Genomic DNA, 25,823 nt, shown 5'->3' on the forward strand with positions numbered 1-25,823 from the left:
AACAACAATAGCCATCAACAAACTCTGCCACCTCTGGCATTTAAATTAAATTTCTTATAGGGTTAACTATCGCAATAGGCCTCACCTGATGCCAATTTCCTCCACCAAAAATATCCCCTATCTAGTAAAATTGAAGTTTTATAACAATTTCAGAGTTGTACTCTAAAAGAGCCCGGGTGCCACATATGACTTAATTTTGTCTTTGGGAGACTTGTATAACTTCGCTATCATGAAAGACTTTTAGACCTTGGCTCCCAAGATTTCTTTCTTTAGAGCCATCGGGCACCTTGCAATTACAGTTAACTCTCGCCTTGCGGACACCTCGCTATTACGGACGGGAGTTGAAGTCCCGGCGAATAAGAATTACTGAAAATAAGTCTTGCTACTGTGGACTTTTGCTATTACGGACACCAAATGGTGGTCCCGAGATGTCCGTTATAAAGGCAGTTGACTGTATTCTAAGAGCACAGTTTTGCATTTTGACTTTCTCAATATTAACCTTACCTGAGCCACACGTGAACAAGACGTTGCTGTATTGATGCAACGAGAGGAACAAAAAACGTGATAATTGCAGACACGCCTAGCAGTAGATCGAAGGCTTCATCACTGTACTCAACACCAAAGGAAGTGATGTGATAAACTCTAAGCTGAATGACAAATGAGTAGCCGTACATAATGGTCATCAGTGTTGCCTGTCTACGCATGGCTGGAAATGAAATCCAAACGAAGAACAAGGGCAGAACAAGAAAGATTTTCATCCAAAGTGGAAGGCGACGAAGGAACTCGTTTATGAACCATGGCATAAACACAAAACCAAAAATCACTATACCACCCGTGATAATAAAATCGAAAACACCTTTTCCTTTTTGCACAAATCCTTTAATGAAGTAGGATATGAATGAAACAACAACTGGTGTCCCAAACAAGATAAACCGATGAAAAATGGCTTCAGATGTCCGACGATTCTGTTCGCATTGTTCGACGGTAATGTTCGGGTTACTTCGGACTTCCTCGGGGCAAGGTATATCACCACCTCTTAGAACACTGCCAACCAGAAAATCGACAATGTAGGCCATGGGAAATGCGCTCGACCCCCATATAATTAAAGGTGCAATGATTGAGACAAATATCATTATGCTCAAAAGGGCAACGAACTTTAAAACTGCTTGGCAAGGCCGATATTCGAGGTTGCAGATAAACCCACCAGCTTCTCTCATGTGATTGAAGAATTCCTGATGCCATTTCTTGTCATCCTTTTTGCCATGCCTGTATTTCCAGTCCAGGTAGGCTGTGCCTGTGTAACCGCCCCCTGAGACGCAGCTCAGGTAGTCTATAGCCACGTTTTTCTGTAGCAGTCTGCGCAAGACTCCTGAGCAGAAGGCCGCCGACTTTATCCCACCACCAGAAAACGATAACCCGAATTTTGCCATTGAGCGGGATATTTCTAGGGTTCCAATGCTGCAATAAAAGAAGTTGTTGAAGTTACATTGAATTATCAGGGGAGAAGGGGTAAAAGAACGGTCATAAAATAATCTCTTATTATACCATTATTTTTATTGGACTGCTAGCCATTTGCTGATGGAGAAAGAAAAATACCTATAACACCTCCGGTCTCTCTAAATCCTTTCCATGCACCATATTCAGGAATAGCGGAACGCGAGGACCTCTATAACCACTGCCTTTCTGTTAGCTGCCAGGGTCGTTCATTAAAAATATCTAAAGTAGCGCGGATTACAACTGTATGCAAATAGGCAGTATAGTCTGAAGAGACCGAAAAGATCGATGCGGTTTTCCGACGACATTTTTTTACATTTTTTACTGACTATGGCCAGGCTACAAATGCTAAGTCAGGGATTTCAAAAGCTGCCACCAACAGCTAAAAATCACTTTCTAACCGACGAGATATTACAATAATTACAACAGATATATATGCTTCGTTTTGGTTCAAACCGAAGCCGCAATCGCCTCGCTTTCATGTAGTCGACCCAAACTCTCCCGCGCGTTCCGCCATTCACGTAAATAATAAGGCCCCAGTTGTTCAGAGGATGGATAACACTATCCACCGGATAAATCGCTATCCAGTGGATTGCACAGTATGTTTTGTTAACACTTATCCGCTGAATAGTGATTTATTCGATGGATAGCGTTATCCACCCTTGGAACAACTGGGCCAAGGTGTATTCACGCTTTCTCTCTCGCCTTAGTTGATATTTATACACATGTTATTCCATTCATTTATCACCTGAGAAACGAGGTTTTTTTTTACCAAATCATAATTACGGTGCGTTTATAGACAGTGTAACTGACGCGATCATGAAAACTGAAAATTGAGCAGTGACAGCATAAGAACTAAGAATACCAATTAAATGATGTAAAGCCGTGGCGAAGCAGTGCAAACACGTTGACATGTTACGGTCGAGTAAGATTCTGTTGTGATTTGCATGTCAATTTTCACTTTGACAATGGTGAAACAGGAAATTATGCTAATTTACCTGATTACAAAATTAAAAAATCGACCCAAACGTTTTCAAATTTGGTTTATTTTCCTGTTGCATTGCCAAGTGTATCAGTTGAAAATTTAAAAGAAACCAATTGAACTACTTCAATTTAATTCAGGGTCAGCCAAGGGAGGCGTTGGTATACTAATATACCCAAAGCAAGTTTTAAAATTCAATATATTGCTTATATTAGTTACTCGTACACAATATTGAACCCGATACACCAAATACGCATGTACTTATGCTGAAAATAATATAAAAACCCAGCAAATCCGTATACCTGATTTAGAAAGCTCTAACCCTCACACACCCGAACTGACTAACCCTGCGTTCGGTCCTGAACCATGTTACATGGTCATGAACGTTCGGTGTCTTGTTTATTTGTTGCCGCTATGAAGTTCAGTGTAAAGCATTGGGCCAACTTGCGTTTCATTTCTCGTCGGAAAATCAGATACCGTGTTTCCATTTACCTTTACTTACACGAAAGTTAAGTATTGCTAAAGAAAACCCTAGAGTCACCGAAAACAGAACATTTTACGATGAGATTACAAAACGAGGTTAAAGGTTTCGCTCACCTTGAATTTGGCCGTCTTTTCAATTCACCAAATGAAAAGGCTTTTGCGTGAATGGTCCTGGAAGCCAAGGCTGTGCTGTTTTGTTTAACTTTCACGCTTCAGTGAAGACATAAATAATACGTGCCATCATGAATGAAGGAGCTGTGTTGTGTTGGGTAATTCTATTGTATTTCTGTTGAACGGGTCGGTCTGTCGGGCCGGGGGAAACAAACGAAGAAACGAAGCAAATAAAATCGAAAAAAGCAAAAGCAAAATAAAAAAAATAAAAATAAACAACAAACAAACAAATAAACAAAAAGATTATAATTGCGGACGACCAGAGGAGCCCGCAATCCTAATCTTCACATGCTATTACGCATGCGCGGGACGTATAAAGCCAGATTCTAAAGTATTCCTTTGGTCTTACACTTAGAATGAATGGAATGCATTGAACACAATCGGATCACGAGTTTTTTTTACCTTCGATCACGTGAAACTTACGCAAAGCAGCAGTATCGTTACGCAATTGAATCGAAAACCTTGAATATTAATAACGCTAACAATGTATTGAAAATCTAAGGGGGCGTAAAGGGGTACGAAAACCGCAAAACCGCACAGAAATATTTACAAAAACCGCAATACTGCGTCCAATTAAGCCAAAAATTTCCATAAACCGCAAACCACATAGTCTAGAAAACCATAATACCGCAGGATAAAATTATAAAAATACGCAAAACCGCACCAAAAATAACGCCAATAATATCATAAAATCTCCAATTTTTTTGCAGAGTTTTTGCATTTTTACGCTTTAAAAATATGATTATAAATCAGGTTGTGGAGTGCGGTCATGGGACCTGTCACGAACATACAAGAAGAAAAGAAAGAAACTCAAATTATCGGACATCAAATTTATGCTGGGAACCATTATTTATCAAAATATTTTATGGCGGGATCGATCTGATCTGCTTCGTATTTTACATGCTAAACAAATTAATACATAAACGAGGTTGCCATTTGTCGATATCGAGAAAAAAAGGCAAATATCATATCGAAATCGTATCGTTTTGAAAAACCTGTATCGGCCCATCCTTACAAAAAACAACAAACAGCATTTTCTTCTCACAATTTCATTTTCGTCTCACAAATTTCAAATAAAATTATTATATTCTGAATACAAGAAGGCTATTCACCGGAAATTTTATTTGTGGCTTCCTCGATCTCCCGGCAGCGTAAATATTCACATTCTCTCTCTTGGTAACGAACATACAAGAAGAAAAGAAAGAAACTCAAATTATCGGATATCAAATTTATGCTGGGAACCATTATTTATCAAAATCGTATATGGCGGGATCGATCTGATCTGCTTCGTATTTTACATGCTAAACAAATTAATACATAAACGAGATTTGTCGATATCGAGAAAAAAAAGGCAAATATCATATCGAAATCGTATCGTTTTGAAAAACCTGTATCCAGGTATCGGCCCATCCTTACAAAAAAAACAAACAGCATTTTCTTCTCACAATTTCAAATAAAATTATTATATTCTGAATACAAGAAGGCTATTCACCGGAAATTTTATTTTGTGGCTTCCTCGATCTCCCGGCAGCGTAAACATTCACATTCTCTTTCTTGGTTACACAAAAATGACACTTGCAGCACAATACATTTTTCTTCGTTGTGCTTTTTCACATCGATTCAAATGACCAAGGCTTAAACTCGGCCATAATGCACGTTTGCTAAAGTTAACAATACGAAGTTTTTGGCTTCTGTGAACTGCACAAAACACTGAAACTGAACTGCATGGAAAATTGGATGTGCACAGTGACGTAAAACATGGCAGAATACATTCCTTATTTTGAAGTAACCGGAAGAAAAAAATGTTCAAAATGGCGGACGTTCAATTTCGAAAAATGGCCACAGTTTTTGCCCGTTTTCGTCAAGTTTAGAAGCAAAAATTTGTTTTTCTTGTTGAATTCTACAAATCTTAGTCATGTCTATAATTTTCAGTGGTCAGATGAAATATGATTTCTGGTCTTCCGTTCTCCTTGAATTCAGTGAATGTATTACAGTAATGCGGTCATTCCGTTCATTGACATGATTTTTTACAACGAGCCAAAAAAAACCTCCCTCCATTGGAAAGAAAGTATTCATTATAATTATTTACACTATAAACGTCGCTGGACTGGAAGTTTCAGGTTTATCACCCACAAATTCAGCCACTTTTGCTTCCATGCTCGAACGATATCCTTCTCTGTGGTACGCAGAGAACATTGTTGGAGTGAAGAATGAATTATTGGTGGAATGTTGCGGAAAAGCCCCGCAGATCGCCTCTGACAAACCGCGGCATGTGTTTCCATGACAACAGTCACAGCAGCAGAACGTCAGGCGATCGGCTTCTTCCGTTGATAACTCGGGTCCAGCGCCCCAAAGCCCTGCCTCGAGATCTACATCGATGTCATGCAAGGCGTCTTCCCATGTCACATATGTTGAAGTTTTAATTGATTTCTCAGGATGCCTAGGGGCTATATAAAGGACTTCTCCTTCACCAACGTTAGTTTTCCCGTCGCTGTGAAGATTCTTGTCGTAATACTGCACTTTAAACCTGACGAAAGATGAAGGGAAAAACCCTTTAGTTTGAGAAATTTGTGTCCATGGCTTTGTTTTAATTTTTTTCTAAAACAGCGCGCATAATTTTTTTATTTTCGGCAACAGTTGCAACCAATCTTTTTAATCTTAGCTAGACAATATTTTAATTTGTAGTTATTCTTAATTATAGCTTAATTTATTTTTATACACTTCCAAGAAGTTTTAATTTTTCTATTTTCTATTTTTATTTCGTGGCACACCTGAAAACTAGCTTTTTAGCTAAGTGTGCGGACCACGTTAAATAAAGATTCTATTGATTGTATTGTATTGTAGGTGTTACCCGTCTGGACGAGTTTCGGCGACGAGTTTTGTTGTTCGTTTGGTTATGCGTCTCTAGTATAAAGACGGGTACAAGACGAGTTACCCGTCTAGACGAGCTTCTTTTGGCAACGCGTCTTAAAAGACGAATTACGAAAGGAAGCTCGTCAAGACGTGTTACGCGTCTTGTGCTCGTCTTTATACTACAGACGAATAACCAGACGAACAACTTAATGTTTGCCAAAACTCATCCAGACGGGTAACACTTCTCTAGTATAAAAACGGCCAATGAACAACTGAGCACACTAGTAATTGGCCGTTTTTAACTCGGAAAAGAGTTGTAGTGGGCGAAGTGAATTCACTCCTTCACTCCTTCACTCCTTCACTCCATCACTCCTTCACTCATTTCCTGTTAGACATATGCACGCAATGCGTGCAAGTGTTTTAAGGCCTCTAGAGAATTAGACCTTTTCTCTGATACCTATATTTCTTGTTAAATTACATAAAATTAACATGCTTAGTCACCAACCAAAATATTGTATTAATGTCAGTTTTCTTGAAATAATATTATAATATTTATTCAGCTATAAGCCGAGACCGTAAACCTTTGGTTTTTTAGAACCAGTTAGAAAAAAACTAACCCAAAACACTCAGCTAAAGATGAATTTATTTCAGTACGATTTGGTGAAAAAAAAAAAAATCGCTTGAATTATAGCCAATGACATTATTATTATTATTATTTTTCGTTACCTTCAAATAACAAAAAGGAAAACTAAAAAGAAAGAAATCAATTTGCAACAGATGGGAACTCTATCTCTTGGCCTTTCGGTCTGCTCTCGATCAGTATTTGATGACGATCAAAGTGAAGTAAACAGAAGTTTGGAAAGTATAACATCATTTGTATTAGCAAACCTTTATTTGTCAGTTTGTTGTTTTCGATTCTTGTTTCATAATAACTTTTCCGAGTTTAGTGGCTTATAGCCACTTTTAGTTATTATTCTAGAGACGAGTTACCCGTCTGGACGAGCATCGGAAAAAATTTTGTTGTTCGTCTGGTTATGCGTCTCTTGTATAAAGACGGGCACCAGACGAGTTACCCGTCTAAACGAGCTTCCTTTCTGTATCCGTCTTTCAAGACGCATTGCGAAAAGTAGCTCGTCTAGACGGGTAACTCGTCTTGTGCCCGTCTTTATAATAGAGACGCATAACCAGACGAGCAACAAAATTTTTGCCGAAGCTCGTCCAGACGGGTAACACGTCTCTAGAATAAAAAGAGCTCTTCGAGCCACGACTGAATTTTTTGCCAAGTTTAAAAGTTTAGTTTTCATTCCATAAAAATTTATGAGCAGCAAGTTGATTCAAACATTCCTTTGATGCACATGATAACAAATAAAGGGCGGAATGTCGATTACATTGATATAAGATATTTTCGTCTCACGTGACTAAGTACGTCTAAGTAGTACAGTCGGGTAGGCAACTGACTGCGGATCGAAAGGTCGCGAGTTCGAGTCCCAGAGGAGAGAGTTATTTTCTTTTTTCCTTTTTTTTTCTTTTTTTTAACCCATAGCACTAAAATGGTTTGTTTATTATATCGCTCCGTAGGCATGCATTGCAGAATAATTTACATGTAGGCTGTTAAGTAATAACGCTGTAAAAAAAAATATAATAGACTGATTCAGGTACAAATGTAATATTGTGCTGTTTCATCTGAAAAGCTTTTCCTTTTCTTGGGGACAAGCAGCCACGCACTCGATTTTAGCCAACGCTCTGGTTTCTAGATAGATCCATCGCTTATGAAGCTTATGTGAAACCCGATTTAGTTTTCGAATGCTCCTACATTCGACTACATGTACTACGCTAGCTCGAAAGATAGACACGAAAGTCATCGATCGATTAATGCAGATTACTGGCTCTCAATGTTCACTTTTTTTGGCGGTCGATTACTTAATTCTTCACGTAATTGTCAGCCATATTTTGTTTTTTTGCTTCTGGTTTTTCTTGTAAACCCCTTTAAATTTAAAAGACCGCCTTTATACGGCCGCTTTTATACGGTCGCCTTGCTACACTATTTCTACAAGTATATCTGCTGGTCAACGGAGTTGCAATGAGAAGTCTACAGATGATGGAACGCCAACCATGCGAGTGCCATTGGGCTAGCTACAATACTCCTGAATAAATTCAGTCGTAAAAACGGTCAAATTTTTTATTTTCGGCAACAGTTGCAACCAAGCTTCAAGGTGTTACCCGTCTGGACGAGTTTCGGCAAACATTTTGTTGTTCGTCTGGTTATACGTCTCCAGTATAAAGACGGGCACAAGACGAGTTACCTGTCTAGACGAGCTACTCTTCGAAAAGCGTCTGGAAAGACGGATAACGAAAGGAAGCTCGTCTAGTCGGGTAACGCGTCTTGTGCCCGTCTTTATACTAGAGACGCGTAACCAGTCGAACAACAAACTTTTTGCCGAAGCTCGTCCAGAAGGGGAACACGTCTCTAGTATAAAAACGGCCATTACGTCAAAGGGCAGATTAATCTGCTCAAAAAGTGCTTCGTAGTATCATCATACCTATAACTGCTTGGTTGGGATCCAGGACTTCTTTCCACAAATTTGTCTCGAATATCCTCAGCTATATATCGTCCATCCATTCCTGAAAACGAACAGCCTAACTTCTTGCTGGCCAGGTCCAAAGCTCTCAAAAGGGATTCCCCGTAGTCTTGGTCTAAAATGGTGCGCCCGCCATCTACTGCTATGATTTTTTTCAGTCGGAGCTTCAGAAGAGGTAGAATACCAAGGTTTTCAACATGGCCGCCGTCACTCAAGGATAGAACTGGAGGGGGATTGGGACCATGGTTGGTCATTTGCATCATTTTTCGAACGAACTGTATGTAAGGGATATGGATCGTAAACCATCTGTTGAAAACAAAATCATAATCAGGAAGTTAAAAGTTGTTTTCAGAAGCTGATAACTCATAAAGTAGTAAATAATTCACTCTCGTGTTAGAGCGGTTTTCAATTGAGTGTAAAGTTATAACTCTGGCCAATCACAGACAATCCAGTGAACCAATGACAACTCGAAGCAAATACATGTCGCAGGCACGAAGCGCGAGAAAAGGCGTGCAAACAAGCCACGATTGGTTTTGGTTTTACTTCTGATTGGCTAAGAAAGTGGCGCGAGTTTTTTACCCAATCACTAAGCGTAGTTCTTTGGACACGAAAGTGGAAACCGCTCTAAATGTTCTCTAGAAATAAATGAATTGGTCCTTTCTCAATGTTAGGGGCCTTCAGTTCGGAGTACGAGTACGAGATCGATCTCGAGTAGGACTTTCGAATTTCAATCCAGTTACGTTTCTTGTGCTGTCACTTCGTCACACCTCCATATTTGAAAAGGAGACTATTTGTGCTCACAAATTCAGTTAGATTGAATGTATCAAGGTTACTTGGCCAATCTTAAAGGAGAAGTTCATTCCAAAATGGCACTTTTTTTTCTTCACGCCAACGAAAAGGTAATTCCAAGATCTGTTAGACACCAAATTTTCAGCTTCTAAAGAGTATTGAAACCCTATGAAATCCTTGTCTGAAGTAGTCCGAAAGTTGAGAACTGAACCGGCCGCCGCCATCTTGGAGAAATTTAGCAGCCTAGCGGTGTATGTGTGACGTCAAAGAGCTCAACCTGAAGTTTGGCAGCAAGTTTAAACATTGTTTAAATACTTAACAATCTTTGTTAATTTTATATAGCCTTGTTTTTCGAAATGCCTGTTTGTGCAGCATTATTTTGCACAAACTTCGCTCCAAGAAATAGTAAAAGTTTAGCTCTTTGACGTCACACATTCATCGCCAGGCTAAAGTGGATGGCGATGATGGCGGCGGCCGGCCGGCTGGACTACTTCAGACATGGATTTAATAAGGTTTAGATACTCCTTAAAGGCTGAAATTTTAATTTGGTGAATAACAAATCTTTGTATTACCTTTTCGTTGGCGTGAAAAAAAAAAAGTGCAATTGTGAAATAAACTTCCGCTTTAAGTAAAATTAAAACATCATTTTTGAATCGATGTTGACTTTTTAATGTGTTTACTTTAGGTAGTAAACTACAATCCCAGACAAAAACACTTGCGACACTTCACGTAGGCTACCGAAACCCTTCCCCTCCATAACAATGTCGGAAATTATTGCATTTTCTGAACTAAAAGAAAAAAAGTACTGTTTTGTAAAAATGTAAGTGGAAGAAGGAGAGAACTTGTACAGTGGGACTATAATTGTTTGGGAATTATTGTAGCCCCCTGCACAGTTGCTCTTCGTCATCGTCAAGAATCCCTCGTGGGACAGAAAAGATTGCGTGACGAGCTCAAAGAATGTCTGCTAGGAGGCTTGTCGTATAAACCTGGCAAACCTTCACCTTGCAAATCTTTCCAGTCTTCCAACATGTCTCCCTCCAGTTGGCACCAGTGCTATGAAGGCTAACAACAGCGAAAAGCCGAAAAACATCAGAACTCCGACCGTCAAGTATTTGTCATTGTTGGTCTTCAAATAAATGATGAAACATATCCCCAACGGAAGAATACGGCTCAAATCTATTAGTTGTGGAAGAATCTAGAACAAAGAAAATAAAACAGGAAATTTGTCGTAATTATATGCTTGATAGCATACAACAACAACAACAACAACGACGACAACGACAACGATGACGACGATGGCTGCATAGAACAACAAGAACATTGAGAAGCTTGAGAAGCTTAAAATCGGGCGCTTTGCCTTGAAAGGCAGGGTTCAGTACAGCAGAAACCACGAAGCAGTTACTTAAGTAGCACTCAGTCCGACTGTGTTTGTGTAAGTCACAGGGCTTGCATGAGCTGTATTAGTGTGCATAATATAATATCTAGAACGTTGTCGAGATTGCATTATTACTTAATGACATGATGGTTTCAATTTATAAATGTATCTCACACAATACAAATAAACGATTGAAGTAGACGACTAGACAATGTAAAGTTTGACTTAGCAAAGGGCAGTGTATTGGTAATACTGTAAGGTGCGGTTTCACCTGACGGTCGTGTGCTTTTCGGTATTTTCCAGGCATTGCACTTTGATGGGACAGTACTACAACTGTTTACCGGGGAACTACTATTGTCAAGAAAATGATCACAACTTGTTGATGAATGATTGAACATTTGTTTCATACCATTACTGTAATAGCAATTGATGAAGGCTTTTAGTACTGAACCAAAGTATAAGGACTGGGAAATACTGAAACCCATTATCAGCCACCTTAAACGGAAATATCTTGTTGGTGTTTCAAGGAATACAAGGAAACTTCACTCATCCCATGTATCTATGTATTGCGGTATTTTGTAATTTTTTGAGTGATTTTTGGGGATGTTTGGCAGGTGATAGTTTTTTTAAAAGAATTAGTAAAATTTAGACAACTAAGAAATATTGAAAATTTAATGTGAATTTAACATTGGAATTTGAAGTTAGAAATTGGCAGACGGACACCAAACAGTCCCGTGACATCCTGGAGTGTTTTTGCATGGGGGTCAACTGTGTGATGATGTTTCCATTTTTTTCTTCAATCCCCACTGATAAAGAACTGTTGTTGGTGTTATGTTGGTGTTATCACATGTCAAGCCTTTTAACAAGGTATGAAAGAACACAAGGATTTAAATTATTCTGGTGCTCAATTTTTGCGTAACTAAAATTAATGTTACTCAAATTCCTGATGGATTCTGTCTTAAACTGTTACGAGCTTAGTATTTCCAAATTATTGCATGTCAATGTAAGGCAAGACAAGACATGCCTTGGTTCTTATGTAATTCTCTTAAAAACACATAAGATATTGACTATAATTTTGTCTGTGCTATGGCAATTCACAGTGGGGTGGTCTTGATGTGTCTTTAACTTGTAGACTGGACTGGACTAGTAAAACGCGGACTAGTAAAACGCGGACTTGTAAAACGCCTCTAGACACTTCGAATTCCTTGGCCACAATCATCTTACGGCTCTCTTCAATACATAATGTCTCAAAAAAACAGTAACCTCAGAAAGAAGTCAGAAGCAAATAAGGTCGAAAGACCGAATTTGAACATATAACGGCAAATGTTCTAATGTCACGAACGTAGGAGTCGTGTAGGCCCGTCACCTTTATTTACCACATACTGCCCCCAAATTAAAACAGTACCCTCAGAAAGAAGTCAGAAGCAAATAAGGTCGAAAGACCGAACTTAAACATTTAACGGCAAATATTCCAATGCCACGAACGTAGGAGTCGTGTAGGCCCGTCACCTTTATTTACGATTGACTGTTGATTTCTGGACGGGCCCCGTTCTACCTCGTGCGAGCAATACAAACGACTGCACTCAACAGACGTCAAGTAGTGGAAAGAAAGAAACATATGCACACAACTCATAGCATCAATCCCGTTGTTTTAGTAGGGGTTTGCAGAACGAACATGTGCTATACTGCAAAAACATCTCCACGCTAAAACAGACCATAGAGTGCTCAAAAAAGCTAGAAATATGCCGTCGAAGAAACACACAAGAGCTTCAAACACAAATTGTTTCGCTCGCTAAACCGTTTAGTTTCCGTTTAGTGTCCGCGTTCTACAAGTCCGTGCTTAACAAGCCCTCGTTTTACAAGTCCGCGTTTTACAAGTCCGCGTTTTACTATACTAGTCCTCGTTTTACAAGTCCGCGTTTTACTAGTCCGCGTTTTACTAGTCCGCCTTTTACAAGTCCGCGTTTTACTAGTCCGCGTTATACTAGTCCGCGTTTTACAAGTCCGCGTTTTACTAGTCTGCGTTTTACTAGTCCAGTCCAGTCCTCGAAATACAGTATGCCAAAACTCCCCGCCCTCTAAAGATAAGTCCTTGACGGTTCTTGTCGTTTTTCGGTGCCTATTCATCTTCGGCATCTTTCTCATCCACCTCTCGTTCTGTCCTGTGTCTGTCATCACACGAAAGAAAAGCTGATTCTCAAAAAATCTGCCACAAAAGGAAATTGACAAAAACAATATGAAAACCATATATCGAAAGTTTCTTATTCTAAAATTTTATCATACGTCTTAATTCAGAGCTACAAAGAAGTTCCTCCTTTTGAGTTATTGATACTGTTCTTACAGTACCTCTTTCCACTAGCGAAATTTTACAAAATTCCTTCGCGGCGAAAAGGTAGCGCGAATCCAGAACAGACTCCAATCGAGAGTGGGTTAATTCTAGATTACTATTAATTAACTATTACAACATTCATTTTTAAAATAGTTTCCCAAGCCGACTAAGCTAACTAAACGTCGAGTGTATCTTTCAGTAAACAAAACATGCCGTTATGACGCCGGAAATCCAGCTCACGCATACTATACCCCGTGACTCACGCAAACCTCCGACTTACGTGCTACTACAGTCATTCCTTTCTAAACATTTTTTTTTGACCACCACCGTACCTTTCTACCCAAAAAACTCATGAAACCGCCCGGTTTTAACCTGTTTTAACCTTTCAAAAATTAGAGCGTTCGAAACTAAATAAGATCCGTAATCACAAACAACATACAGCCGTTTACCAGCACTCTTTAAAACTCCTGAAACCCTTCAAAATCAGGCAAAATAAATCTTTGAAATAACCTTTATCAATGTTTCTTATTTTTTATTCAGTTCTATAAAATGCCTTTCATACACTACTGTCAAACAAAAATTTCAATTTCCTCAAAGTTTCAAGACAAAAGAATAACAAATATTTCGTGCACAATGTAATTTGATTAAGCCAATATTATCACGTCTAAAAATACTTCAAGCAATTCAGTGAAAACCCGTTTTTTTTTCGTATCAACGAAAACCACTTTCGAATAATCAATACATGAAAATAACAATAAGATCAAAAGGAAGAAAGGAACCTTTCTAATTATTTGAAGACTTTCAAAGCCGTGATATTATGCATCCAATCCGCGATAAAATTTAATTACAGCAAAATCCAAGTTCTCATTTTGAATTCCATTTTTTTCAGTTGATACCTTTATCCAACTTGTGAAAAATTCCATTCAAGTTCCTATTAATACTGTACATTCCCAATGTTTTGCTCAGGTCTTAAGAAGCGTCTTACTAACCAAATCTAAAATAATTCCAAAACATGCTGTACAAACATTCTACTCTTTGTGACAAACGACTTGACGACCAATTGTTCGAAATGAAAATCGACACAGTTCTTCCTAAATAAAAAAAAAGTTTTACGGCGGAGTCAGGCTCAAAAAATATACCGCAAGATCACACCCCCATTCATAGTCAGAAACCAGCAAACCATCTAGTTTGCTAAAAAAAACACTGCGTGACATCAATGACGTTACCTTTTTCATTTACAAAAATAACTTTAACTTGTCAAAGTAAGTGCAATTTCACAATGGTGAATATATCGGCCCAGTTCTCGGCCGGGTCCAGTTCTCGGCCACTTTGTGTTTAACGCGTTTTTTCACACTCCAGTTGAATCAAAAAGAAAAGGTATTTCCTTCAAACGATAGACTGATTCATGTGCTTTAAGTATCTTGAGTTTGATCGTTCAATTCGATATAGAAAGCTCACACGTCGAGTTTACGCGGAGGTAGTTGTTTGTTTACGGCTCCAAATTCATGGATGTAGTTAAATTCGTATTTTATCCAAAAGCCCCCACCATACGAGCTAATTTTTGGCATGTGAAACGTAGAATAATTCAGCTTTCTGCTTTAGTTAACTTTTCGTTGAACCGTTGTATTTTTTGGTCTTAATTTACTTCGAAATTTTTTCTTGCGACGTTTGCGTATTTGCCAGTTCTCGGCCACCCTGCTCGCTATCACAGCTTAGCGCTTGGTTTTTAATATAATTTCATCTGCTGCTGCCAGAATGAAAGAAATAAATGTTTTAAAAATAAAGTTCAATCTTATCTCTAAGTTTTGAGCTGACTCTTGTCTTGTCTATTATTTCTACAACACCTAAATATTTCAAGACCTTTTCACTGCAAAATAAACCATCTAAATGCACGGGTCACACAATGCGGTTTTGCCAGAACCTGCACATAGGCAACTAGGCGCGTTAAAATCCTTCTTTTCTAAAGTAAAACAAAGCATCATAAAAATAATTTGGGATCGATATAGTATAAATAGGTTTACAGAGTGATTTTATGACTGTGAAAATTAATTGAGCATTTTTTTACAGATAATTACGCACACGCTTTTTAGTGGCTGAGAACTGGGCCAAGGTGGCCGAGAACTGGGCCCACAAATGGAGCTTTTATTTTTATTATTGCTCGGGCAAATTAATTTTTGACCGGTCGATAGCTTTACACCAAAAAGCTGAATAATGTAGCTAGCTCTGGGAGAAATTTCAAGTTCCTGCGGTTCTTCTGAGGTAAGAAATACAAGTTTACGTCAAAAGTGGCCGAGAACTGGGCCAAGGTGGCCGAGAACTGGGCCCACAAATGGAGCTTTTATTTTTATTATTGCTCGGGCAAATTAATTTTTGACCGGTCGATAGCTTTACACCAAAAAGCTGAATAATGTAGCTAGCTCTGGGAGAAATTTCAAGTTCCTGCGGTTCTTCTGAGGTAAGAAATACAAGTTTACGTCAAAAGTGGCCGAGAGCTGGGCCAAGGTGGCCGAGAACTGGGCCCACAAATGGAGCTTTTATTTTTATTATTGCTCGGGCAAATTAATTTTTGACCGGTCGATAGCTTTACACCAAAAGGCTGAATAATGTAGCTAGCTCTGGGAGAAATTTCAAGTTCCTGCGGTTCTTCTGAGGTAAGAAATACAAGTTTACGTCAAAAGTGGCCGAGAACTGGGCCCCATACTGTACTTTGCACCGTAAGCTTTTTTCTCTGTCCTTCCGCCGAAGCAAAAAAACACAACCTGATTACACATTAACCCAAAAGTCGACCAAGTGTGCCTGCAACGATTTCCTGTCAAAACTAAAATGAAAACCATTGCGGTATGCGTCACCCGTAGCGGTTTTGTAGCAACCCCGAGCTATCCCCGTCTTTTTGGCCGCGCCAGGAGACTACGCTCTAGGACGACCAAAGGGTAAACCTTAAATCGGCACGCCCGATTAACAATGACAGCAAAATGACCACCAGGACGCGAATTCTTTACGTAGTCACAAAACTGGATTAAGAAACATTTTTACATGATAACCTTGGGATGATTAGAACTATGCCAAGATGGTGGGAATAGGCTACTTTCGATATATTAAGATTCAGCTTGGTAGCAAGGTCTAGAGGACACAAACAAAACATGCTTGTAAAATTTCTTTCTTTGTGTCTAAACCTCCCTACCAAGCTAAATTTTAATAATATATCGAAAGAAGCCTGTTGCTTTCTTCATTGCCATATTTTAAACTTAATCAGCTTTCGTTCAACAAGCACGGTACTATACTGACCATAGCCCGTAAAAACTAGTGGCTGGAGCATCCCGCGGCTCCTGACGTGCTGAGTAAGGAATCAGCTTAATCGAAATCATTGTTTCCTTTGTCGTAAGAAAATTAAAACTAATAAATAACACGCTTTTTTCTAAGCATGCAGATGTCAAGCACTACTTTCTACAAAGTTTTCTCTCCTTCTCTCCTACATCAGAGAGACCGGTAGAAACCTTAACACGAGACTGACTGAACACAAACGAGCGACGAGATATGGTGATGTAAACAATCATTAGGCGGATCGAAACTGACCAATTACTGTCGACAACCTTTAAAAGAGTCTTACAGCCAATAACATCACGGCTGAACTGACCAATCAACTTCAATGGACAGACTTATAACATCATCGACTGATAACAACTTTTCACTTGACTCTGAAGATGACTTCCGCTCAGGTTGTCGAAACGTCAGTCACCAACAACAGCTCTTTTCAGAACTACTCTCACCCGGACGATCACACAATACGACCTACAAAGTGTTCAATAAATGCGAAATTATTCAAATATTTTAATAAATTAAACGCTGCGTTTTTGCCGTGCGTAGTCCTGAACACGAACGAGATTCTTAAGCTCTCTTCATCTAACTTTTTCGTCACCTGAATACAGAAGTGTCGCTGTTCCTCGTGCCTCTTATCTGCCACAACTGACGCACCCACTGATAGACCCAACATAACTTTTAAATCGCTGAAGGGTGCCTCATCACCCTGCTTTCCTCCCATGTCATGGCTTACCGCGGCCGCAGACGTTGCAGCGCAATCAGACAGGTATACATCTACCGGCATCAAGTTACCGTGAAGCTCTTGTTCTTCAGGTGCGCGATCAAGACGTTCAATCCCATGCGGGGTCATAGTAAGGACTTCATAATGAGCTTCTCTCGGGGAGGTGGTACGTCGCCATCTATTGATTGTAGTACATCCGATGTAGGTGGGAGTGAAGGCATCGAGGTCATCTAGGGTAAGCGCCTGCTTAGGGTTCAATGTTTGAATTTTGGGCTTACCAAAGGTTGGGCAAAAAAGGAAGAGGTCACGCCATGATATACCACTGCAACCAAATCTTCCAACAGTCTTTGGATAGTAAAACGAGTTTTGAATTATCCATCTAAAAAGGAATATAAGGTGAAAATATGAGCTCTAATTAATTATATGTAATTATTTGTAAAAGGTCATTTCATCTCTAGTGTTTAAATGTCTTCTTAGGTTCAAACGAAATAGGTCTTACATGACGGTGAGTTTCTCAACGACAGGGCCGTAACCAGACCTTGGCGTGGACGAGGCAAGATCTTGGTATTAGGGTCTGGGGCATTCCCCTTCAAACAATTTGGGAATCTGGAAGCTCTGAAACTCTTTCTTAAACATTTTTCATGCGGCATTTCTTGAAAAAAAATTAATCTTGTTCAACTCATCTTGCCTCTAATGCCAGTTACGGCCCTGCACGATAACAACATCCTCTCTACTAAAATATTAGGGCCGATTATTTAAACGAGGTTTAGATTGCGGTAAAGAAAGTCGTGGTCTAAACCGGGATTTAGCTTACGATTCCAATTATTTAACCGACGTTTTTCTTAATCGCGTCAGGACGAAGTTTAACCGTCGACTAACAAACAATGGCAAGATAGACCTGCTCCTGGGTAGGTTTTAACGTCGTTTAATCGTTTAGTTTCACTGATTCTTGCCCGCTGGAGTAATCGTATTTCTTGATTTGTATTTTTATGCGTTTCCTGAACCTATGAGCTAGTTTAAAGAAATATTTGATTCCATTTTTGATTTCCTTTAAAAACGCAAGTTAAAACTTCTTGAAAATATTTCCGCGCAGCTCTATACTACATTATGAATAGAGTCCTTCTATTAAAAGAAAACAACAGCAAGACAATATTGTTCCTTTGAGAGTAGCACGCATGCATGATGTCAAAACAATAGTTTCACTTGTTAGACGACGTCTAAACGTGGTCTTCGTAAACTCCGGTTCATCGGTGTTCAAATAATGTGATTTAGACTCTGGTTAGCCATGGTCTATGGAGTTGTCGTCTAAATCTCGATTTAGCTTTAAACCATGTCTAGCTTAGGCTTCGTTTAAATAATCGACCCTTAAAGTTTTATCACAATTTTAACTTTTCCCCTTATTTCTTTTAAATATTGACCTCACCTGACATACACGTGAACAAGTCGTTGCTGAATTGTTGCAATGAGAGGAACAAAACACACAACAATTGAAGACACGCCCAGCAACAGATTGAAGATTTTATCATTGTACTTAACACCAAAGGAATTGATTCGGAAAACTCTAATCTGAATAATGAAAGAGCTGGCGTAGAGAACGGTCATCAGTGTTGCGTTTCTACGCATAGCCGGAAACGAAATCCAAACGAAGAACAAGGGGAGAATGATCAGGATTTTCATCCATGTTGGCAGAAAACGTAAGAATTCGTTTATGAACCATGGGATAAACACATAAGCAAAAAACATTATTCCACTTGTTGCTATAAAATTGAAAAATCCTTTTCCTTTTTGAACAAAGCCTTTTATGACGTAGGAAATAATTGAAACGAGAACAGGTACCGCAAACAGGATAAACCGACGGAAAATGGCTTCAGCTGTCCGACGGTTCTGTTCGCATTGTTCGATGGTAATGTTCGGGTTACTTCGGACTTCCTCGGGGCACGAAGTATTACCACCTCTCAGAATACTGCCAAACTGAAAATCGATAATGTAGGCCATCGGAAAAGAGGCAGAACCCCATATTATTATAGGTGCAAGGAGTGAGACAAATAGTATCATGGTGAAAAAGGCCACGAACTCCAAAACTGCTTGGCAAGGTTTTTGGAAGTGGCACATTAATCCAGCTCCTTCTCTCATGTGGTCGAAGAATTCCTGATGCCATTTTGGATCGTCTTTCTTCTCATGCCTGTATTTCCAGTCCAGGTAGGCTGTTCCTGTGTAACCGCCCCCTGACACACAGCTCAGGTAGTCTATAACCACGTTTTTCTGTAGCAGTCTGCGCAAAACTCCTGAACAGAAGGCTGCTGACCGAATTCCACCACCAGAAAACGATAATCCGAATTTTGCCATCCAGCGGGAAAACGTTAATTTTCGTTGCTGCAATAAAAGAAGTTTATTTAATACATTGAATTGTCCGACTGCATGTTCGGGGAGGAGGGCTGGGGTGTAAAGGAATGGTCGAAAAGTTATTTAATTCCTATTATTGATACGCGAGGCATTTACTGATGGAGAAAGAAAACCTGTTTTAAAAGAACGACTGTGTCCCATGAGCCATGATGACCGAGTTGGAGGTGGCACATCATTCTCATACTTCGTCCACAGATACCTTATACTGAGTCGATAAAGGTGCATGGTGAATTGTTTCAGTTCAAATCTATTTTTATATTTTTAGAAAACTCGCAAAAAACTGTAACGAACGTCCACTGCCATGAAATGCCGAAATGAGGGCGACAAGTATGGTTAGTTGAGCTATACCGCATGCATAGGAAAAGAGTTCCTTGCAAAACTGCTTCAAAATACGCTTTGTAAACAATGAAATATTGGCGATTTCCAAACACTCACCTGAAATTCAAAGTAAAGTTAATAATCTATGATTAGACCTAAATCACTTGCTAATGACTCCTATAGAAATATACAAATTTCGGAAAGGCCTGCTTCCTTTCGCGTTTTTGAGGAGCAGAATTCTTATAGCCATACTCGTCGCTTTCATTTGGAGCATTATATGGCGATGTGCGCTCGTTACAGCTTTTGAGTATTTTATGGAAAGGAAAAAGGGATTTTAATAAAGATTTTTAACCACGTTTATTGACTCACCAAAGGGTATCTCTGAACAAAAAATGAAGGCGATGTTTCTTTTTACTTTCGTGCCACATTTTTCTGATTTCTAGCGGTCTCCAGGAAAATTCTCTCTTAAAATGGCGAAATACCCATAACACTTTGTCTAAATGATTTCCATACACGCAACATATTTTGGCTACCTTAGCAGATATAACGAGGGTTCTTTCTGCAAAATCATACGTTAGCGGCCTAATAGACGAGATCTTGAAAACTGAAGATTAAGAAAAAAACAGAGAGACAACATAAGAATACCAATCAATCTATAACTCAGAGACTCAAAGGACAGTGCAGAATGCAATATGGCCAACAATTGACAGCATGATAATAATTTTCCAGGGTAATTTCGCTTGAGAATAAGTCAAATGAGATCACCTTTCAGTCTGAAACGCTGTTTCATGTGTACTTGTAAGATGTTGAAAGACCAAACGTGACAACTAAATCACGCGACACCTTCATCCGGGAGAAAGATTTCCCTTATTGAAAAGTCACACACGCGGCCGACCAGTTGACACAATTAAGAGTCGATTTTTTTAGTAAAGGAAGTTTTCAATCATTTGAACCGTTGTGTTTTACGTACACTTTCGTTGATTTGCGCGATGCAGTCGTTGTGTCACCCACAAATGACCACTGCTCACCATTAGAGTTCTCAGTAGCTCAGTGGTTAGAGCGTTCGACTAGTGTACGGAAGGTCGTTGGTTCGAGTCCCATCTGTGAACTCAGAATTTTTTCTGAGTTCTTTCTCTCCACACATCAATCCATTATTATTATTTCGTTGATTTGAGAGTTTTTAAGCAGCAAACGTGATACTTTTACTTTTCGTGCAAACCTATGTAACATGACTCTAATTTAAGTCTAATTAAATTAACGCCACGGATTCTACAAGAATCATACCGCATTGAAAAGCACACTAAGCGTACGTTGGACTTTGATACAAGCTTTCTAAACACGTCTCTGTTAATTTTCGTTAGTTTGAATTCAGTTTGATATTGAAACAGCAAACGTGATATTTGTGCTTTAAAATTTGCGTGCACAGGTTTGTAACATGATACCTTTGTTTTTCTCTTAGACTGCTGGATGCCTTAAAGTCTAATTAAATTAACGCCACGGATTCTACAAGAATTCTACCGCATTGAAAAGCACACCACGTTAGGCTTTGATACAAAATTTCTAAACACGTCCCTGCTATTTTAATTTTTGTTAGTTTGAATTTCAGTTTGATATTGAAACAGCAAACGAGATAATTTTCCTTTTCCTTGAAAACGAATGTAACATGATACCGTTGTTGTAAATAATAAAGATGATAAATTTTAAGCTCGGTAATAAATAATAAAGATAAGATGTTCTACATGACACGAGCATGGAACAAAGAAAAATTCTGAGTCCCCGACGGGAATCGAACCCATGGCCTCCCAGATACCGGTTGGGCGTTCTAACCAACTGAGCTACGAGAGACTCGTTGTGAGCTGGGCCATTTTACTAGGTTGATATGTGACACGCGTCCTGCATACTGCTAGGATCAGCAATGTCGAATTCATCAAGTTTTGTAGTAAATAATAAAGATGGTAAATTTTAAGCTCGGTAATAAATAATAAAGATAAGATGTTCTACATGACACGAGCATGGGACAAAGAAAAATTCTGAGTCCCCGACGGGAATCGAACCCATGGCCTCCCAGATACCGGTTGGGCGCTCTAACCAACTGAGCTACGAGAGACTCGTTGTGAGCTGGGCCATTTTACTAGGTTGATATGTGACACGCGTCCTGCATACTGCTAGGATCAGCAATGTCAAATTCATCAAGTTTTGTAGTAAATAATAAAGATGGTAAATTTTAAGCTCGGTAATAAATAATAAAGATAAGATGTTCTACATGACACGAGCATGGGACAAAGAAAAATTCTGAGTCCCCGACGGGAATCGAACCCATGGCCTCCCAGATACCGGTTGGGCGTTCTAACCAACTGAGCTACGAGAGACTCGTTGTGAGCTGGGCCATTTTTACTAGGTTGATATGTGACACGCGTCCTGCATACTGCTAGGATCAGCAATGTCGAATTCATCAAGTTTTGTAGTAAATAATAAAGATGGTAAATTTTAAGCTCGGTAATAAATAATAAAGATAAGATGTTCTACATGACACGAGCATGGGACAAAGAAAAATTCTGAGTCCCCGACGGGAATCGAACCCATGGCCTCCCAGATACCGGTTGGGCGCTCTAACCAACTGAGCTACGAGAGACTCGTTGTGAGCTTAGGCCATTTACTAGGTTGATATGTGACACGCGTCCTGCATACTGCTAGGATCAGCAATGTCGAAATCATCAAGTGTGTTGTAAATAATAAAGATCACCGAATTTAAAAGCCCTTTCCCATGCCTAAATTTGGCTAAATTCTGTGACACAGTTCCTTTTAACGTGGTTATAATTTTTGTTCAAATCTAATTTTTTTTCTGTAGAAGATTCGCAATAATTGTATCGAGCGCCCACCGCCGTAGAACGCCCGAAACGAGGGCGACTGGTATGGCTAGTTGAGCTGCACTTCATAGGAAAAGTGTTTCCTGCGAAACTGCAATGAGAGTTAAAAGTGTTGAGACAATCGGCACTTTTTTGGAGTACCTTGAACAAATTTTACCGTTCACCCTTTTAATGTAACCCCCTCCTTCCGAAACAATGTTGTATTTACTATCCGCTAGACTTGCCTTGTTTGTGTACAACATTGAAAAGGGGGAGGGGGGAATGGTTCACAAGCTGCAATGGATTTAAAGTGGAAAATGGTATTGTTAAATTTAGTATTCATTTCAACCAACTGTCTCATAGACGTTTGTGAGTCGATTGCTCATTGTGGTCCTAGATAAGAATTATAAACAATAACATATTGGCGATATACAAATACTGGCGTGAAAGTTCATGTAAAGAAAGTTATCTACGATTAGACTTTATTTGTTAATGCCTCTTAAACAAATACCTATGTTTACAAATTTAAGAAAAATCGGCTTTCTTTTGAGGCGCAGAATTCTTATGGCCATACTAGCGATGGGCGCTCGTTACAGTTTTTGACTGTTTTCTTGAAAAAAGGGATATCAACAAAAAATTTCTCCACGTCTTGACAGCGTAATAGATGACATCTTTAAAGGAGCAATGTCACGGTATATTAAGTCATTTTCTGATTCCTTTCAAATTTAAAGAAAACTAAAAATAATAGTTTTCTCCCATAGAAATACAACAAAGAAGTCCTTATTAAAAAAGGCGAAAATAACCAAGAATGGTTTGGATTGATACAGATTAAGACAAATTTCGAACGACAAATTAGAAAAACTTTGCCAATTTTTTTCAAAATGTGTTGTCCGTGCCAAAATTAGCAATAATTCGTATCAATCTACAAAAATGAAAAGCTGAGCATCAAGAAAATACAAAGGTCGTTAATTTTTGACGGTTGATTGAGGATGTTGTGATTTGCATTTTAGATTCTACTTTGGTCAAACGGGAACTTATGCTAATTTGCTTGATAATAAAATAAGCCTCGAAAAAACTCAATGTATTTTCCTGTTGTAGTGGCAAGTATATCACTTGAAAATCTGGAAGAAACCATTTTGAACTACTTGAATATTATTTAGGGTCGGCCATGGGAGGCATTGGTATACCAATATGCCCTATAAATAACTTATATATAGATTTACCCATTGATTTGAGCTGAAAAATATTGTAAACTCGGCTAAGAAAACTTTTGCATATCATTTACCCAAACTGACCAACGCAGATAATTTATCTCTACGTTTCTAATTCTCTGTAGAGGGGTTCGAAAACTCGATTATTTGTTGCTCCATGTAGCCTAGTGGTATAAACATCGGTGTTATTCTCGTCGGGAAATCAGATATTTTCTTTGCCCCACTTGTGACAACTGAAAACTGCATCTTTCGCAGTGAATCATTGCGTGCGCATGTATTGGACGTGAACGTGTGCGAAGAAACTTACATGAGGCATATTATTTACCTTTGCTCACACGAATATGATGAAATGGTAAACCCTCAGGTCACCGAAAACAAAACATTTCACCGTGAGATTTCAAAACTAAGGTAAAAACATTGCTCACCTTAAATCGGGCCGTCTGTTCAATTCGTGTTTGAACGGGTTATGCCGTGAAAGCTGTCCTTTTGTGTTTAACTTACACGCTTCAGTGAAGTTAATCATAGCGGAGCACCATGGTTAAGGAAATTTGGTTATCGAGTGTGCGTACGCACGCCCGCCCGCCCGCGCCTACACACTCTCGGAGAGGGGGAGGAGAATCACAAGGTAACGCGACCGGGGGGAGGAGAATGTCGTCTTATCATATCCCAACGAACAGTTTCGGTTAACGTCGGCTTGTATCTTTGATATTGGACATCCATGTTATGGGCAATTGACAGCTGTCAAAACAAGGTATCCGCTGACCAATATCACATGGCTATATCGCGGGCTCAAGTGTATAGCTCACCAAGGGGTTTTTTCAAGCTGACTGCCGACCGGGTTATAGTTTTCCATTGAATCGCGGGATCAAATCTTACTTTTTTGTCTAGGGTAATGACAGGATTTTGTGAGCGTAATTTCTGTGATTGGTTGATGATTTACTTTGGCTATGGATCTTTGTTGAGTAATATACGTTGAATAGCTTCAATGACAGTATTTTCAATGAGAGTATTTTCACAAAATGTGAAGAACCAGAAAATAAGTCTAGAAGTCCGCTTTTAGGCTTGGCTAAATCTCTGTATTAGAAACTACGTGACATCATGAAAAAAGGAGTTGTTGTAATGCTGTTGAGTAATTGCACTTCTCTATCGTAATTATGATAATAATAATCATAATAACAATAGTAATAATATAATTTTTTTTATTTAATAATAAAAATAACTTTATTTCACCATAATCAGTTTAAAGAATACAAACATCGATAAAAAAAATTAAGAATTCAAAACCAGATGGCATGCTTGTATAAACAATTAAATAAAATATATTTACGTTAGCGAGAATGGCGTCTTGAAATCACTTCAAAATGTCTTTACAATAAATTCAGTTCAGCGATTAGGTTAGCTCATAATTTACGTTTAAAAGTATAGACTGTGTCACAGAGCTTCAGGTAGGGCTTTCCACAAGTTGCTCTGCAACTATTTGGCAACTTTTCATCTTCGAGGAACTTTTTTCCTTTCGAGCGACTTTTTGCAATTTATAGTCCGAAAAATTCCAGGGATTGTCCGTGTTTTGTTCGAAGGCCGTACGAAAGTTTAACTTTTCCGAGCATTTATTTAACCCTTCCGAAGATTAAAGAAATTTGCTGAAGATTTCCGAGGAAGTTCAGAGGATGCTTCAATTTTTCAGATCATTCGTCATTTAATATATCTCGTCCGCAAACATGACGTCATTGGTATCATCACGATTTTTCTTAAGTAAAAGAAATCCTTGAAATTCAACAAATTTTGTCCTTTTAAGAATGTTATTTAGATGTTTCTTTTGCAGTAAAATTGCATGAAAATGCTTACTAATCTGACCTTCAAATCGCAATTTGCATATATTTGGAAAAATTTCTTATTTAAAGGCAACGTTTTGGAATTTTTGGAGCAACTTTCGAGTAACATTTTGGAGTTT

The 25,823-nt window shown here is 38.8% G+C and overlaps 2 protein-coding genes across 2 annotated transcripts; both read right to left on the minus strand.

Moving 5' to 3' along the window:
- Positions 1-500: 500 nt before the first annotated feature.
- Positions 501-3,179, minus strand: LOC144654111 (uncharacterized). Its single transcript, XM_078514213.1, has 2 exons — positions 3,074-3,179; positions 501-1,458 (listed from the first exon to the last, which is right to left on the minus strand). Exon 2 carries the CDS (start codon positions 1,428-1,430, stop codon positions 501-503), a length of 930 nt encoding a protein of 309 aa, XP_078370339.1. The 5' UTR covers positions 1,431-1,458; positions 3,074-3,179.
- Positions 3,180-4,542: 1,363 nt separating this feature from the next.
- On the minus strand, positions 4,543-24,420 carry LOC144653550 (uncharacterized). Its single transcript, XM_078513580.1, has 6 exons — positions 24,298-24,420; positions 18,518-19,467; positions 16,972-17,473; positions 10,353-10,546; positions 8,524-8,868; positions 4,543-5,657 (listed from the first exon to the last, which is right to left on the minus strand). The coding sequence occupies exons 2-6, from the start codon at positions 19,438-19,440 to the stop codon at positions 5,216-5,218; spliced, it is 2,406 nt and encodes an 801-aa protein (XP_078369706.1). The 5' UTR covers positions 19,441-19,467; positions 24,298-24,420; the 3' UTR covers positions 4,543-5,215.
- Positions 24,421-25,823: the final 1,403 nt, after the last annotated feature.

This window comes from Oculina patagonica, chromosome 5 (genome assembly GCF_052425735.1).
Source record: "Oculina patagonica isolate OP01 chromosome 5, crgOcupat, whole genome shotgun sequence".
Taxonomy (NCBI): Eukaryota; Metazoa; Cnidaria; class Anthozoa; order Scleractinia; family Oculinidae; genus Oculina; species Oculina patagonica.